The sequence below is a fragment of the Rhinolophus ferrumequinum genome, chromosome 22 (genome assembly GCF_004115265.2).
Source record: "Rhinolophus ferrumequinum isolate MPI-CBG mRhiFer1 chromosome 22, mRhiFer1_v1.p, whole genome shotgun sequence".
Lineage (NCBI taxonomy): Eukaryota > Metazoa > Chordata > Mammalia > Chiroptera > Rhinolophidae > Rhinolophus > Rhinolophus ferrumequinum.
The window spans coordinates 2,785,186-2,799,276 of record NC_046305.1 but is presented as its reverse complement, the minus strand read 5'-3'; the positions used below and the strand labels follow the sequence as shown (position 1 = coordinate 2,799,276).

Here is a 14,091-nt window from a genome sequence, read left to right as displayed (position 1 = left end):
AATGGTCAGAGATGAAATTCTCAGACCTACCGAATCAGAAACTGGGGGCGGGCCCAGGACCCTGTGAGGGAGCTCAGGTGTGAGACCACTGCTTGCCTCCCCCACAGGGGAGCTCGCACTGAGCAGACAGGGCTGGCATGGGGAGGTTCCCCTGGCAGAACCTCTGCAGTTTGAAAGCTGGTGGGATGTAAGGTCTTCTGAGGAGGCATGCGGAGGACGCTATGTCCTCCCCACTTATGAGGCAGAGAAGAGGCCACAAGGGCAGGGCCACCCCCACCAAACACACGCCAAGCCTTTGGGGAGAAGGGCTTCTCTGGCTGAAGCAGAACAGAACAGAGCGTCTCTCTCTACACACTGTGTGGAGTCATGACAACGGGCAGGTGAACAGGAAAGACTGCTTCCTATTCCCAAGTACTGTCCCCACAGACAGCCTGAGCCTCGTTCCATTTCCAAGCAGACTCACTGCCAGCTCAGAGCATCAGGGATGCAGGCAGGACATCCGTTTTGCCCGTTATGTGGTAAAAAAAAAAAAGGAGCTGAGTGCTTCATCATGTCACTAGGCCTTTGCACCTGTCACTTCACCTCCCTGTGACTCAGTGGGCCCTCCCACCAAGGTGTGCATTTGCTCTCAGGGTCCCTGGCACCAGCCCTCCCTCTGGTTGGTCAACAGGTGGGGAGGAGTCCCCCAGACGCCTCCGGGGCTTCCACCCGCTACCTGCCACCAGCATCCCTCCCCCACGTGTTACACCAAAACCGTCTGCAGACATTGCCATGTGTCCCCTAGGAAAGCAAAGTCACCCCAGCCAAGAACTATTCACACAGCCTGATCCCCAGGCTGGTCCCAGACAAGCCGCAGCTGGAGGCACCACCTTCCTCGCCTTTCTAACAGCCTCCAGAGCCCTGAGTCAAGCAGCTGAGGTGCCCGGTGTGAGGAGGGGGCAGAAGTGAGGGGGAGAAAGAGCAGAAGAGCAAGAAAAGACCAGAGAGAAGCTTTCAGAAATCAGAAAGGTTTATTAGCAAAGGCCACTAGACTAGTGACAACATCCGGGGAGTAAGTGCACTTACATGGACAGATCGTTTTCCCAGAGAGCTGACCCAACAGAGTTAGTGACACACGGTGTTAGGAAGCAGGAGGGCGGGGGGAGGGAGGGGGGCGGTCGGGCAAAGAGGAAACAGAAGGGACAGCGCTCCCACACGAGAGCAGCTGGAAGCAGGAGGCTGCAAGCAAGCAGAGGCTTTGCAGACAGCACTGACATCAGCGGGACAGTAAGAAGCGTTTCCACCCACAGACAGTCCGGGGCGCTCGGCAGCACCAACAGGGCAGGGGCCCCTGTGTCCACTTGTCCTCAGAGGCAGAGCTGAGCTGGCGGGGCCAGAAGCCAGAAGCGAGGAGGGAGGCGGACAGGGGACAAAGCTGGGAAGTGAGGTCTGCAGCACGCCCTTTCCTGCCCGCCGGCGACACTTCAAAGCCCCTACATCTGTCCCTTGTCTGCCATCCTCAGCCCTTCGGTGCGTGCTGGTTTGGGTCACCCTGGGGAGGGCACTCCAGGGGCCTGACGGCAAGGCTGGGATGGAGGCAGGGCTCTGGAACCTCGACGGAGCACTCAGGGCAAGCGTCTTGAGTGACTGGGTCAGCGGTCCAGCCCTTTCATCCTTCCTCCACCTGTCTTCTCTCCCTTCTCGAGTTTGTCATGACCCTTTTAGGAACTGTCTTCCCACCCACTCCTCACCTGTCCACCAAAGGCCTGTCCTACCATATCCACACCCCATCTACTGGCCCGGGCCTGGGCCCTCAGCTCCCGCTTGCGGGCAGCGGGCCCCAAAGCCAGACCTCCACTCCCTGAAGTTGCCAACGCCAGTGACCTGAGGGGACCCACTTAGGAGCCCCTCATACACCACCAGTCTCGGCCAGGCCGGCCTCCTGACGGCCCTCCCTCAGTTTCCTGGATCTCACATCCCTGCTTCCTCCTCTCCCTGTACCTGCACCTACTTCCAATGGTTAATTAGAAAACAAGTGGAACTGCCCTCTCCAGCTGAATGCACGAATGCACGCTAGGAAAAGAACAGGCACCTGCTGTGACTCAGACCCTGGGCGTGCGCTGTGCTCTCTCCATCCCGCTCCCACGCCCACACGCTAAGCACCTTCCTGCACACGCGTGCGCACACACACCCGCCCTATCCCCACAGGGCCCCGGTGCACCAGGGTGGACTAACGTAAACCTGCATTATTTCAATTCATTTGCACTCGCCTGCATTCGTGTGGGTTACAAAGCAATGTTAGAGTTCAAGAGCTCTATTCTGGGGCAACCGCTCCTCACCACTGACCCCCGAAGGGCACGGCCACCTGGTCTGCAGCTTGTCGTCGGGATAAAGACCTACTTCCCTGAACACGTGACCCCGGCGTGTGCCAGTCCTCCTCAGGCACCGGCCATCTGTCCACAGCACTCAGACCTCGCTAGACCAAAGCAGCTTGTCCACGCTGCCTGCCAGTCCACGGGAGCGAGCGGGATCTGTGGTCAAAGCCCAGACGATAAAGAATTGCAGGGCTCACAGAGACGGGTCAAGGGTGACATGCGGTGGCCCCTGCCCTAAGTGGCAGTGATTTGAAGAGCGGACATAAGCTCGTTTGTTTTCCTGCAATGAGAGCTGACCACTGTTGCCCAGGGAGGCGACCGGTTGGGAGGTGGGGCTGGGGCTCTGAGCCTTTCGCCTCCGAAAGCTTCAGCTGGCACAGCCCCAGGCCGGACACAGAGGAGAGGGGCAGCTTCCCGCCGCCATGTGGACAGCTGGGCTTGCAGGCGGGAGGTGGGCAGGAGGGGCGTCACACCGACGTGACTGGTGACAGCAAAGAGGCCACCCTCCCCAGGGCCTGAAGGACGTCAAACACGCAGGCTCCCTGTGAGACCACGCTAACATCTGGCTACAGAAAACCTCTCGATCCAACTCCTCTGCCGTCAACGCGACACATCCCAAGTCACACTCACAGGGAAGGGACCATCCTGCCTGTTCCGGCCCAGAGCGTGTGCAGTGGGGGCGGGTTAGGCAGCTGGTGCGTCCTGAATATCCACACAGAGCACCTGAGCAGGTGCTGCGGCCCCTTCCCAGCCCCACACGGAGGAGGGAAGTGCCAGGGGCTGCTGGGCATCAGACAGGCCACAGCCAGCGGGGTCCTCTGACGGACGCTCCACCCCTCCTGCTGCCTCTGGGAATCCAGTTCCTTCCACTTTCCCTCCGAAGCAAAAGCCTAATTCTGGTCGGGAACCAGCACCTCCGCCCTGCGCGCTGGCGCCTACACCGCAATGCCGTCGTCCAGGCTGTCGCCCAGCGCCTGGCGCCGCCGCACGTGCTGCAGGCGGGGCAGGTCCTCGTCGCTCTCGGTGGCCGACTCGGATTCCGAGGCGATGCCCGACTCCCTGAATTTGAGCAGCTCCAGGCCGCCCAGCAGCGGCGGGCCCTGCCCCGCGGCGGGGAAGCGGAAGCACTCGAGCTTCACCAAGCAGTCGCGCCTACCTAAGGGGCTGCCCGCCGGGTGGGCCAGGGGCGGTGAGGGCAGGTCCTCCGGCTTGGGGGTCGTGGGGTCGCAGAGCACCGGCACAGCTCCGGAACGGAAGGTGATCTCCAGCAGGCTGTCCTGGGAGCCCACTGCAGGGAGACAAGGGGGACAGGCGTCAGCAGGGGCGGCTGGGGGCGCACCGCTCGTGCCTCGGCCCCCACCCCCACGCCGGGCTGCAGGGTGCTCGGGGCGTGCGGCCCAGGCAGGCCTCGCGCAGGGTGTGCACAGCACGCGATAACTTCAGTGTGACCTGTGACGCCTCAATACACAGAGTACAAATCCGGACAGGCTTCCAGGCTGTGGTGAGCAGTGGTCCCCAATCCAGGCCTCCCGGCCGCTGCACAAGTATAGTCCCTGCCCTGCCCGGACCTACTGACGCCCAGTTCCCAGGGCTGGACCTGGGAATCTGCATGTTTTAAAAAGCATCTGGCATAGCTTGGGGGGACAACTGGTATCAGGGACAGTGTAAGGTTTGCAGTTAGACAGGGTTTGGCTCTTAGTCCTACATCGTCTTCTCCTTCACCTCTGCGTGGGTTCCCTCATCTCTGAAATGGGCACGGCAGAGGTTAAGTGAGGTAATGCGTCTGAAGTCCTGTCGCGGTCTCTGCCACAAGAGCTGACCAGTGGACACGTGCTAGTCCACAGCCCATACAGAGAGCACAGCACGGCCAGAGGAGGGCAGGACCGACAGGTGCTGCCAGAGGACAGGTGCTGCCTCTGGTGCTCCCCAGCCAGCCTGGAGGCAGCTGGGCAGAGGCTGGGAACCAGGCACCCTGTGCCACTGAGCAGCACAGCGTCTGGCCAGTTGCTCCTCTGCCTGTCCGTTAGAAAGGTCATTAAGAATTCACCAGCCTTTCTTATGCTGCAGAGTCGTGAAACGCACGGTGAAACCATAAACAGCCAGGCATCGCCACATGTGAGCACGACCCATGGGAAAAGCCCTCAGAGGAAGTCAGGAGCTGCCTAGGGGATGGCACGGCTGGCAGAGCCCCAGCAGGGAATCTGTGACAGTGACATTCGAGATCCACTGTGGGCAGGGACACGAAGGCAACTGAGACGCCCTCCAGCCACTTGTAATTCCAAGGAGTACGTGGACGGACGGGAACACCGGGGCAGGTAGGGTGCCACAGAGCAGCCCCAAAAGCTTTGGGGACGGGCAACTGCTGAGCTGGGCCCGGGGGGCGGGGCGTCCCGGGTGCGGGGCGTGCCGGGGGGCGGGGCCCCGGCTTACTGGCATTCTGTCCTGACAGCTTCAGCTCCAGCTCCTGCACCTGTCTGACCAGCAGGGCGATGTGTTGCAGTGCGTCCCGGTTCTGCAGCAGGAGCTGGTGCACACGGGCCTGCGCCTCCAGACGGGCCGCCGCCTCGGCTGCCAGCTGGTCCTTCAGCAGGTGCACCTGCAGAGGGGGTGGGGGCAGGACAGACAGAAGAGAGGCGGTGAGTGCAAGTGACAGTCGCAGGACCACAGATGCCTCCCGCGTGCCAGCCTGGATAAAACAGGCGCGTGGGCCTGTGACCAGGCAGCACCAGAACCTGACACGCTGCCGCGCCAGCTAGGAACAGTGTGACAGCAAATCCCGCACCGCCCTTCCTCACACCCAAACAGACTGAGAAAGTGGAAGCCCCGCGTGCCCTTTCTAAACCAGCCCGGTGGTCCTAACAAAGCCTGTCTCTCCCGTCTGTGGTGTCAGCGTCGCCCCCTCTGACTGCCATGGCACGTAGGGCTGGGCTTCCTGCCTGCTGTGACCTCCGTCAGGTCTTGGCGTGCAATCAGGTGGGGGATAAAGTCGGGGAGGACCCGGGCCTGAAGACGCTGAGCCACAGGCAATGACCACGTTCACACATGTGACCTGAAAAGTGCTCAGAGGGGTCTCTGTGGAGGGTTCCAGAAGGTCCCTGAAGAAAGGGAGCTAACGAACTTGGTGACTGGCACCAAGCCAGCGGTGGAAAAGAGGGTTTTCTTGGGCCAAAAACATGGTGTGTATAAAGACCCAGCGTCAGGCGGCCAGCGCCAGGGTGGGGCAGGGGTGAGCAGTGAGGGTGGGAGAGCCGGAGAGGACCTGAATCTCCCACCCGGACCACAAACACTCCAGAAAGATGCACGTTCCACCTGAAGTAAAAGACACCCCCGCCCCTCCAGAGCAGCTCGGGAGGGGCTGCTGTTGCCTCCCTGCTGGATTTCGGCACCTGACCTGGCAGCTGGCCTCCACGCGGGGCCTCCACGCGGGGCCTCCACGCGGGGCCTCCACGCGGGGCCCCGAGTGGGATTAGCAGACACTTTCCATCCATGGCTGCACAAGGTGGGCCTGCGCAGTCTGGAGTAAGTCTGTCCTCTGCAGGTGCCGCTGGGACAGACCTGATGCTGGTCAGACATCACCGTCACGGGCTGTCCCATAAACGGAGGGGGACTGAGACGGGGGGAGAGCAGGGAGAGACATCAGCGGCTGCGTGGCCATGAAGGCTTTATCTTTCTTGGAAACTGAGGCACACAGATATTTCCTGAGAGTCCCCGGCCCTGCTGGTTCTCAGGAACAGGGCGGGTGCTGTGGGAAGTGCCCCGGAGGAAAGGCCAGCCTGAACCTTCCATCTGCAACTAAGGTAACTCAACCCCCAGCGTGTTGTGGCAAGGGCCCTCCTGAGCTGACAGACTCGGTTTTCTGTGGAGCACACGGCTGTGCAAGTGCACAGAGGAGAAGTCTGCACACCACTAACTGTGCCGGGGGCTCCGTGCACACACACCCACTCTGAACCTCCAGTCAGGGCAGGCCTTGGGGGGAGGGGTACCGGCAGGGTGTTGGCCTGACGGCCAGTCTGTGGGAACTCCCCTGCAACTGTGGCTGACTCTTCTACCTGGACCTCACTGTCTCCACCTCTGGACAGAGGGCAGCCTATGACTCCAATCCAGTGGACGGAGTGCTCAGTACCCCCGGAAGGGGAAAAGAGGCAGAAGCTTTTTCTGCAGGTAACCAAGTGCCAGTGGCTGGTGACCGTCAACACATGCGACACTCCTGAGTCAAAGGCTGCATCTCAAATGCACAGGCACTGCCTCAAGACCAGCTCGTGCAACCAGGTGAAGTGAGACTGCAGGCCTGCAAATGCAGGTGGTGACATCCCAGGTGTTTTCAGACCCGGGGACGCGGAAGCACATGCCTGCCGCAGACGGAAAGCGGCCCTGAAGGGCTCTGCCTCGGCGGCGTCAGGCCCACGCGGGGCTGCAGCCATCCCGCCATAGGGGCCCACACCAAGCCAAGGGCACACAGGGCGCTTCCAGGAGCCCTGCGTCCTGCGTGGACGGGCAGCCACGGCCGCAGTGCGCTCACCTCCCTGCACAGGGACAACTGTTTGTATGCAGCACACTTTTCTTACGGAATGTCAAGCACTATGCACAAACGTAGGCCATATAGGAACGTCTGGGAAGGTGCTAGGGGGCCTCTCCAACCGGAGCTGCATGGTCTCGGCAGCGACTAACCGGCTCACAGACTGTCCGGGCGGGCCACGCCTGGAACGCTGTGTCCAGCTCTGCCCGCTCCAGCCCTGCAAGCCCAAGGTCCACCCTGCGCCCTCCGAGTCCATTCCGCTCCCGGACGGGATCCCGCCCTCAACCCGCCCCACCCCAGACCCCTGCCCACTGGCTCACGGCCCACTTGCCTGGACTCCAGCTCCTCCTCCACCGGAAGTGGGGGCAGGGCCAGGCTGACGTTGGGGAGGCCAGCACATGGAAACAAATGGCAGTGGAGAGAACCAGAGCAGTTTGCGCCCCTGCACCCGATACGCAGGCAGAGGCTGGCGGCGCGGCTCCGCGAGCTGGGGGGGCGGGGCTGACAGGCTGGGTGTAGGGCACGCGGGGGCGCGGGGTAGGGGTGGGGGTTTCAGCACCGGTCCTCCCACTGAGCACAGCACATGCGATTGCACTTATTTTGGAAGAACCGCAAAGGCAGTGGGTGGAGGAAGCTTGAAATAGCACTGACACCAAGCGGCGCTAGTGTTTTCCTCGCGAGCTAGGCCAGGAACGGGCAGCCATGACGGAATGTGGCGGACTGAACTGCAGCCACCCAGCCGCGGGGCCCAGAGCAGCCTGGCGCTATGGGGCCTGGCCATGGCCATGCAGGTGCCCGTGACCTCCCAGCGTCCGGCTAAGGCTTGGCTGTACCCGCAGCCACACGGTTGAACATCTGGTCCATCTAAAAGCAGGAAGCTAGTGCAGCCAGGCCAGCCCTATGCTGGGCGTGAAGGCAGTGTTGGGCGTTGATGTCCCCTGTGCACACGGGGCCCTCCCTATAATGTGGGGAGCTGCTGGACAGCACCTTTGCAGAGTACCTTCAAGGCCAGGGTGGCCCTTCTAGACCAGCCCTGAGCCAATTTAGGGAGAGCCCAGGCTCTGAGACCAAATCAGGACACCCTGACAGGGACTGGACAACAGGGGGACCAGACTGGCCGGTGAGGGAGGGTAAACGGGGGAGGGGAGTGGTGTACATAAGGCAACAAGGGACCCCGGGAGTGCATGTGTTTACAAGAAACTGTCTTTATCCTCAGCTCTTCCCAGGAGCCATTGGGGGTGGGGGGTGGGGCACAGATGCTCTGGAGCAAAGCGAAGTGTGTGCCCACCTGGAGTGTGATGTCACCGCACCACCCACTGCAGTTCTGGGACCAAGTGTCAATGAAGAAAGAAAAACGTTGCAGTTTGGTGGCAACAGAGTCCAACAGAACAAGACACGAGACCAAGCCCACCATGCAGAGACCCCACGCACGACAAGTTCAATCTGTTTTAAATGTGTGAAAGGTACCAAGAAGCTCCACCTACTAATCCACCTACATGGCTGTGCAACTGCCATTCCCCGAGATATGGACGCTGACACAAAGCCCTCGGATGGGACAGGGGTGCCGGAAGGGCAGGTCAGGACCGAGTCATCTGCAGGACAGATGAACTGAGTGCTGGTTCTGGTGCAAGGACACCCCTGCTGCCCTCCCAGCAGCAAAGGAAGACACAAGTGATGGTGGCCGGAGGCCATTCTCGGGATGGCAGGGAGGCTAGAGGAGCTGGTCAGGAAGCTTCCTGGTGACCTTGAGGGGCTCTCTGACCTGAATGAAGACTGTGGACGTCTGTGGCCTGACCCAGAGTCCTCACCAATGTAGGGACACCGTGCACTGCGGTGGCTTTTCAATCATGTCATTCACTGTCCGACTGGGTCAAACAGGGCAACTACAATCAACTGACTCGAGTCACAGGCTCAGGGTGTCCAGCCCGTGGACGTGGCTGGCCTGAGGCCCATGAAGGGCCCAGAAAAGCATGCCCCCACCCCTAGGCTCACTGTCTTCCAGGACAGCGCCAGGGCAGTGACGTCCGCTGAAACACTCTCAGGGTCTCATCCCAGGTCCCCGGCTTTGCAGACCGAATGGCCGCCACAGCACTTCCTGTGTAGATGACACATTGCAAATAGTTTCCCTTTAGTACTGAGCAGTGACTTAAATTCAAATGTGTCTCTGATAATATTCATCATGAATATGTATCAAGCCCTTTCTTGGGTAAATAATAATCACTTGGCAATTGATATGCCGAAAGAGAAATGCGTGATGGCTACAGGATGAATCTGCACTCAGTGGGGACGAGTGGAAACTGTGTGGGGTGGGACGACCGTGCTGCTGTCAGCACCAGCCAGGGAGGTGGGGTTCCCCAGACAGCCACGCGGCATTAACTAGAGATGAGTTCTGTTCCTTGACAAAGAGCAATGATTCTCCCCAAATGTAAGAAGCATTAATGACACCCCTCCATTGTGGCTGTCTTGGGGACACCTGTGAACCCTCCTAGCACCAGCACACACACTTTTGCTCATGGTCAGAATCTTCAAAAGGCTCAGATCACTTGGGAGCAGTGCCCTCTGACTCCACTGTCGGGAAGCCTGGCCACCACAGGTACCACGAGGCGGCAGGCCCAGGTCGGTGCGAGACTCAGGTGTTTCAAGGTCTTTCCAAGACCCAGGTTGAGACAGAGCCAGTTGTGGTACGGCTGCCGGATGCTTCCTCAAGGGGCACATTGGAAAGGACTGCCCTGTCCGGGAGGTTCGCCCGGCCTGCGGGTCCTGAGAAGAGTCAGCAGAAGAAACCTGGGAGCACCAGTGCCCCTGGAGAAGTCTGTGCCCTGCTGCTCTCGAGTGCGAGAAGCCAGACAGCTCCGTCTGGTCACACCGTGAAGGACCCCCTCACTGCCCTCACACACCCAGTCCGGTCCCACCATGTCCGGTCAGACCGCGGGAGTCAGACTTTCTGTGGCACTCGTGAGCATGTCCTCACCACTGCCAGAGTGAAGACAGGGCGCAGACTGGAGAGCCAGGGGACTCGCTCACCGTCCTCTGCAAAGTTGCAGGCCCCCCAACACATCTCTGGAGCTCAAAGGACAACTCCTGAGCCTAAGCCACTTTTTGTCATCATGGCTCAAACACTACACCCAAGTCCCACAAGTCACATCTCGTTCTGATGGATTCCAGGCCAGGCTGGAGTCACAGAATCATGGCCACTGAAGGCGTGGGCACCTGTGTGGACAGGCGGTCAGAGCCACGTGCCGGTCTCTGCAGGGCATTAGGTGTAAGCTCGCACATTAAGCTCCTTAACACTGGTCTCGTGCCCCCCAGCCAACTCCGGGGGCTGCACCTGCTTCCCGGTCCCCCAGCGCAGCCAGCCATGCCAGCCAAGCCCAGCCGAGCATGGACCCCAAGAGCCACCGTCTCCCCCTCCCCAATAAGCAACACCCCACAAGTGCGACGGCCCCACGGCCCCCACTTGATCCTGCCCTGGGCCCTGGGGGAGGGGCTGAGGAGAACCTGTGCCACAGCCACTTGCGTCTGCTGCGCCTGCTGCTGGAGGAGCTGCTGCAGGAGCTGCACCTGGTGCTGGGAGGACAGCGGCGTCCCCGTCCCCGTGCCCGGGGCCTGCGAGGACAGCGGTGGTGGTGGAAGCAGCGTCCCCGGCGCGCTGGTCAGCATGGGCTCCGGGGGTGGCACCTGAGGAGCAGAGAAGCCAGGTCATGACCCTGGCAGCGGCTCCGTGGGCTGACTCACCAGCTCTGACATGTGGCCCAAAGGCCCAGTCAGCCGAGGGCTAGAGAGACATGGTGTCCCCGAGGGAAGGGTGGCGGCCCCAGGGAAGAGGTGCTGTGACCAACAGCCTGGGTCTGCAGGCAGAAAAGGCTGCTGGGACAGCTCAGTAACCACCGGTGTGAGCTCCAGGAGGTGCTGGGCGTGGACACCGCTCCTCCCACCACCAGGGCCCCTCAGGTATGGCCAGGAGGCAGATAGAACGCTGCTCCCGCCCCCGCCCCGCTCACAGCTCCTGTCGGTGGGAAGCGGTCTCGGGTCTTCCCTGCTACACTTCCTGTAGGGGATAGTGTCGCTACGATGGCTCCTGTGAGCCAGAGAGCTGTTCCTGGCCTTCCTGCTGCTGGCCCGGCCCCGATGTCTACGGGGCAGATGCCAGGGACAGGCGATGGCCCTTGCTGAGGGTGTCACATAACTGGGGACAGAACTGCCCCAAGGCCATCATAAGCAGAGGGTGCCAGGCGGCCCGACCGCGCAGAGCCACCCCAGCCTCCCAGGGCGGCGTCAGGATTCGCCTGCTGGGGTTTTCGTTTGTCTTCAGGTTGGAATTTGGCCTCGGGTTCTGCTTCTCAGTCTGTTATATCCGGCACCTCCGTCAGCTGTGAGGCTGGCAGGACGACTGACGCCTGGGTGGTCTCGCAGCTCCAGCGCCAGCGCTCTCACCGCAGCCTCAAGGCGCACGCTGCTCTGCCCCCAGAGGCCCGGCCCCCTCCCCCAGCGCCGTGCGCCAGGGCTGGCCTGCACAGGTCTGAGGACAGGTTCTGTGCAGGGGGTACGCCATCACGGGTGGCAGGTGACTGATGGCGGCTGAGCCTGTGACGCAGGCCGTCCCAGGAGGTGGCCCCGTGTGGATGCCTGGCTGGGCTCCTCCTGCCCACCTTGGAGTCTGTGTGGGAGCCGCCGTCCTTCCCGACGGCGTCGAGGTCGGTGACCCCTCGGCTGAATTCCAGGCTGTCACCCCCAGGCAGTGGGGCCTCCACGGCATCAATGTCGGTCTCCTCCGTGGTGACCACACAGGTCCTCTCGGCTCCAGTGAGCTGGCGGCCTGCAGGGACAGCACAGAGGGAGGGGACGGCTGGGGCCACAGAACACTGTCCTTTCCTGACACAGCAGTGTCACAATGTCACTCCAGGGAAGGCCACTGGCTTCCTAACACCATCACCTACGTTTCCACTCAAGTCCCTTACAGTTCCAATCCAACGAACGTGATGTTCCCACTTCAGCATCTTTTTAAAGTCCAGAAACAAAGAGGACATTTCCTCTGGCCTGGTGTGGGGAGCCTGGCTGGAGGGGTGACAGTCATCTCAACCTCAGCCCAGCTCAGGAGTGAAATCAACCCGGGGCAGAGCCCTGACCTGGGCCGGGGGACATGGGCACCCCCAGCCACGCCCCTGGGGGGCTGTCAGTGAACCACCCGACTCCCTGGGCCTCCGTTCCAACCCGAGATTGGAGGCTGACTTGGACGGGCGGGGAGGGCACAGGGCATCAGGACAGGACAAGGGGGCCGAGGCCCCGTCCGACACAGCACCAGTGCCCCACTCCCGAGCCTGACTCTGACCTGGCTCCAAGAGCAGAAGCAGATAGGGGCCTGGGGCAGGAGGCAGTTCAGAAAGCGTTTGGGTAGACAGATGGAGTGGGAAGGAAAGTGGGGGAAGCCTGAACTGCCCGTTTAACTACTTGTACCCGGGGTACAGGGCAGTAACCAGAAGCCACGAGCCACACCTGGGGGGGCGGGAGGGGGGAGGCCCAGCTCAGGCGTGTGAGGCAGCAGGTGGGCGCGGGATGCAGGGCACATGCTCCGGGGGAGGGACGCCACCTGGAGGAGTGGATTTTATCTTGAAGGATTAAAAGCAGCTGAGTAATATGGAAAGAGGTCCGTTCTTTCAAACGTCCCCCTAGAGGTGACGTGGAGGACAGATATAGAAGGCACAAGGGTGGGAACTATGAGGCTCCAGCGGGGCACCACCAGGAGGACAGGACAGATGTCGGGGGCAGAGGTCACAGGGCCTGGTGCCCAGCTGTGTGTGGGGAGGGGTGCGTGGCGGGGGGGGGGGGGGGGACAGGGGGACAGGAACGCTGCACCTGTAGGAGGGGCTTTGAAATCTGTGCAGGTGACTGAGGGAAATGTCAGGAGAAGAGGAGGAGCTCAGGGTAAAGCTGCTGACACAGAAGAGTCTGCCACAGGCAGGTGGAGCGTCTCAGGCTGCTGGGGACACCGCGGATGGTTCAGGAAAAAGGTCGGCCTGGAGAAAACATCCGCTGGGACCTGGAAAGCCAGGGAGTCGCAGGAGCAGGAAAAGGAGGAGCCTGCAGAGGAGGCCGGAAAGCGGGGGGCAGCAGAGGGAGGCTGGGGTCCTCTGCTCACGGGTGCCCCTCAGTGACCCTGACTGGTCTGCTCGGGAAGGGCAGCCACACACACCCACGTCCGGAGGTGGCAGTGTCTGCGGGGGTGGGCAAGGAAGGGGACACGTGGGTGCAGATCCGTCTGGCCAGAGCGTGGCTGTGAAGGAGAGGGAAGGGCTAAGGCTGGGGGTGCAGGAAGTTTCCATCCATTTTGTTAAGACTTGAGCTGCTCTGTCTGCAAGGCACTCAGCATGGGGGAAGGTGCAGGTGACGATTCAGGCCAGTGAGACAGCTGACCGCACAAGGGTGCAGGGCCGCAGCAGGTGAAAGGGCTAACCTTGGACAAGAGACCGAGCTGGGGCCCAGCAGGGGACTGCTGACGGGCCCCACCGTGATGGGCGGGGCACTGCGGGTGGGAGTGGCCTCTCAGGGCTGAGCGGAAGGTGTGCGGGGTGAATGCCGGACTTTTCACATGTTAATGAGATCTCGGCAGTTAAAAAAGAACAAGTGCAAAAGTGCTGGAAATGGACATTTTTTTGCCTCAAAATTGCAATAGTACAGCTTAAGTAGCACGACGTCCCGGCACCCATTTAATGGCTTTATGCCTATTGACTCGTTTAACCTCAGAATGAAAGCCAGAGGCAGGCCTGTGATGACCCCCGTCTGACAGGTAAGGAGAAGGTGGGTCGGCTCCAAACGGGGCGGGGCGCCCTGCACCAGGCCACTGCCCGCCGCCCCACCGGCTCAGCGCTCCCAGCTGGAGTCCCACCGGACAGTTTCATCTTGTTTATAGTGTTCACAGTCCCTAAAATGATGGATTCGTCATTTGTTTGCACCCCGCCTCTGAATGTGAGCTCTCCACTTGTCTTGTTTGGTGTCCCCTCTACCCAGTCGAAAAACTGACACCCATCTGTCGGGTGAAGGAAGGAGCTGGAACCAAGGACACACAGGGGCAGGTGGCAGGTGGCGGGCAGTGTGCGGCTGCTCTGACTGAGCTGGTGTAAAGGTTCACGCCCCTGAACCCAACACTCAGACCTGTGGTGAGACTTCCATTCTTAAGAAGCTCTCTTCTTCCCAGGGCGGCTGTCTGCCCCAGGGCGGGGGAGG

General features: G+C 61.2%; 1 protein-coding gene across 7 annotated transcripts in view; it reads right to left on the bottom strand.

The window, feature by feature from the left end:
- Positions 1 to 14,091, bottom strand: part of C22H1orf226 (chromosome 22 C1orf226 homolog) — a 126,672-nt gene that overhangs the window by 9,916 nt on the left and 102,665 nt on the right. For 5 of the 7 annotated variants that reach the window (XM_033092412.1, XM_033092413.1, XM_033092415.1 and 2 more), the window contains 5 exons: positions 11,520 to 11,686; positions 10,369 to 10,548; positions 7,202 to 7,246; positions 4,785 to 4,950; positions 3,511 to 3,642 (listed from right to left, as the gene is read on the bottom strand). In XM_033092412.1, the coding sequence (XP_032948303.1) occupies positions 3,511 to 3,642; positions 4,785 to 4,950; positions 7,202 to 7,246; positions 10,369 to 10,548; positions 11,520 to 11,686 (690 nt within the window). Of the gene's footprint in view, positions 1 to 3,261; positions 3,643 to 4,784; positions 4,951 to 7,201; positions 7,247 to 10,368; positions 10,549 to 11,519; positions 11,687 to 14,091 lie in introns of those variants that run through there. The other 2 variants (XM_033092414.1, XM_033092419.1) reach the window with 2 other exon arrangements.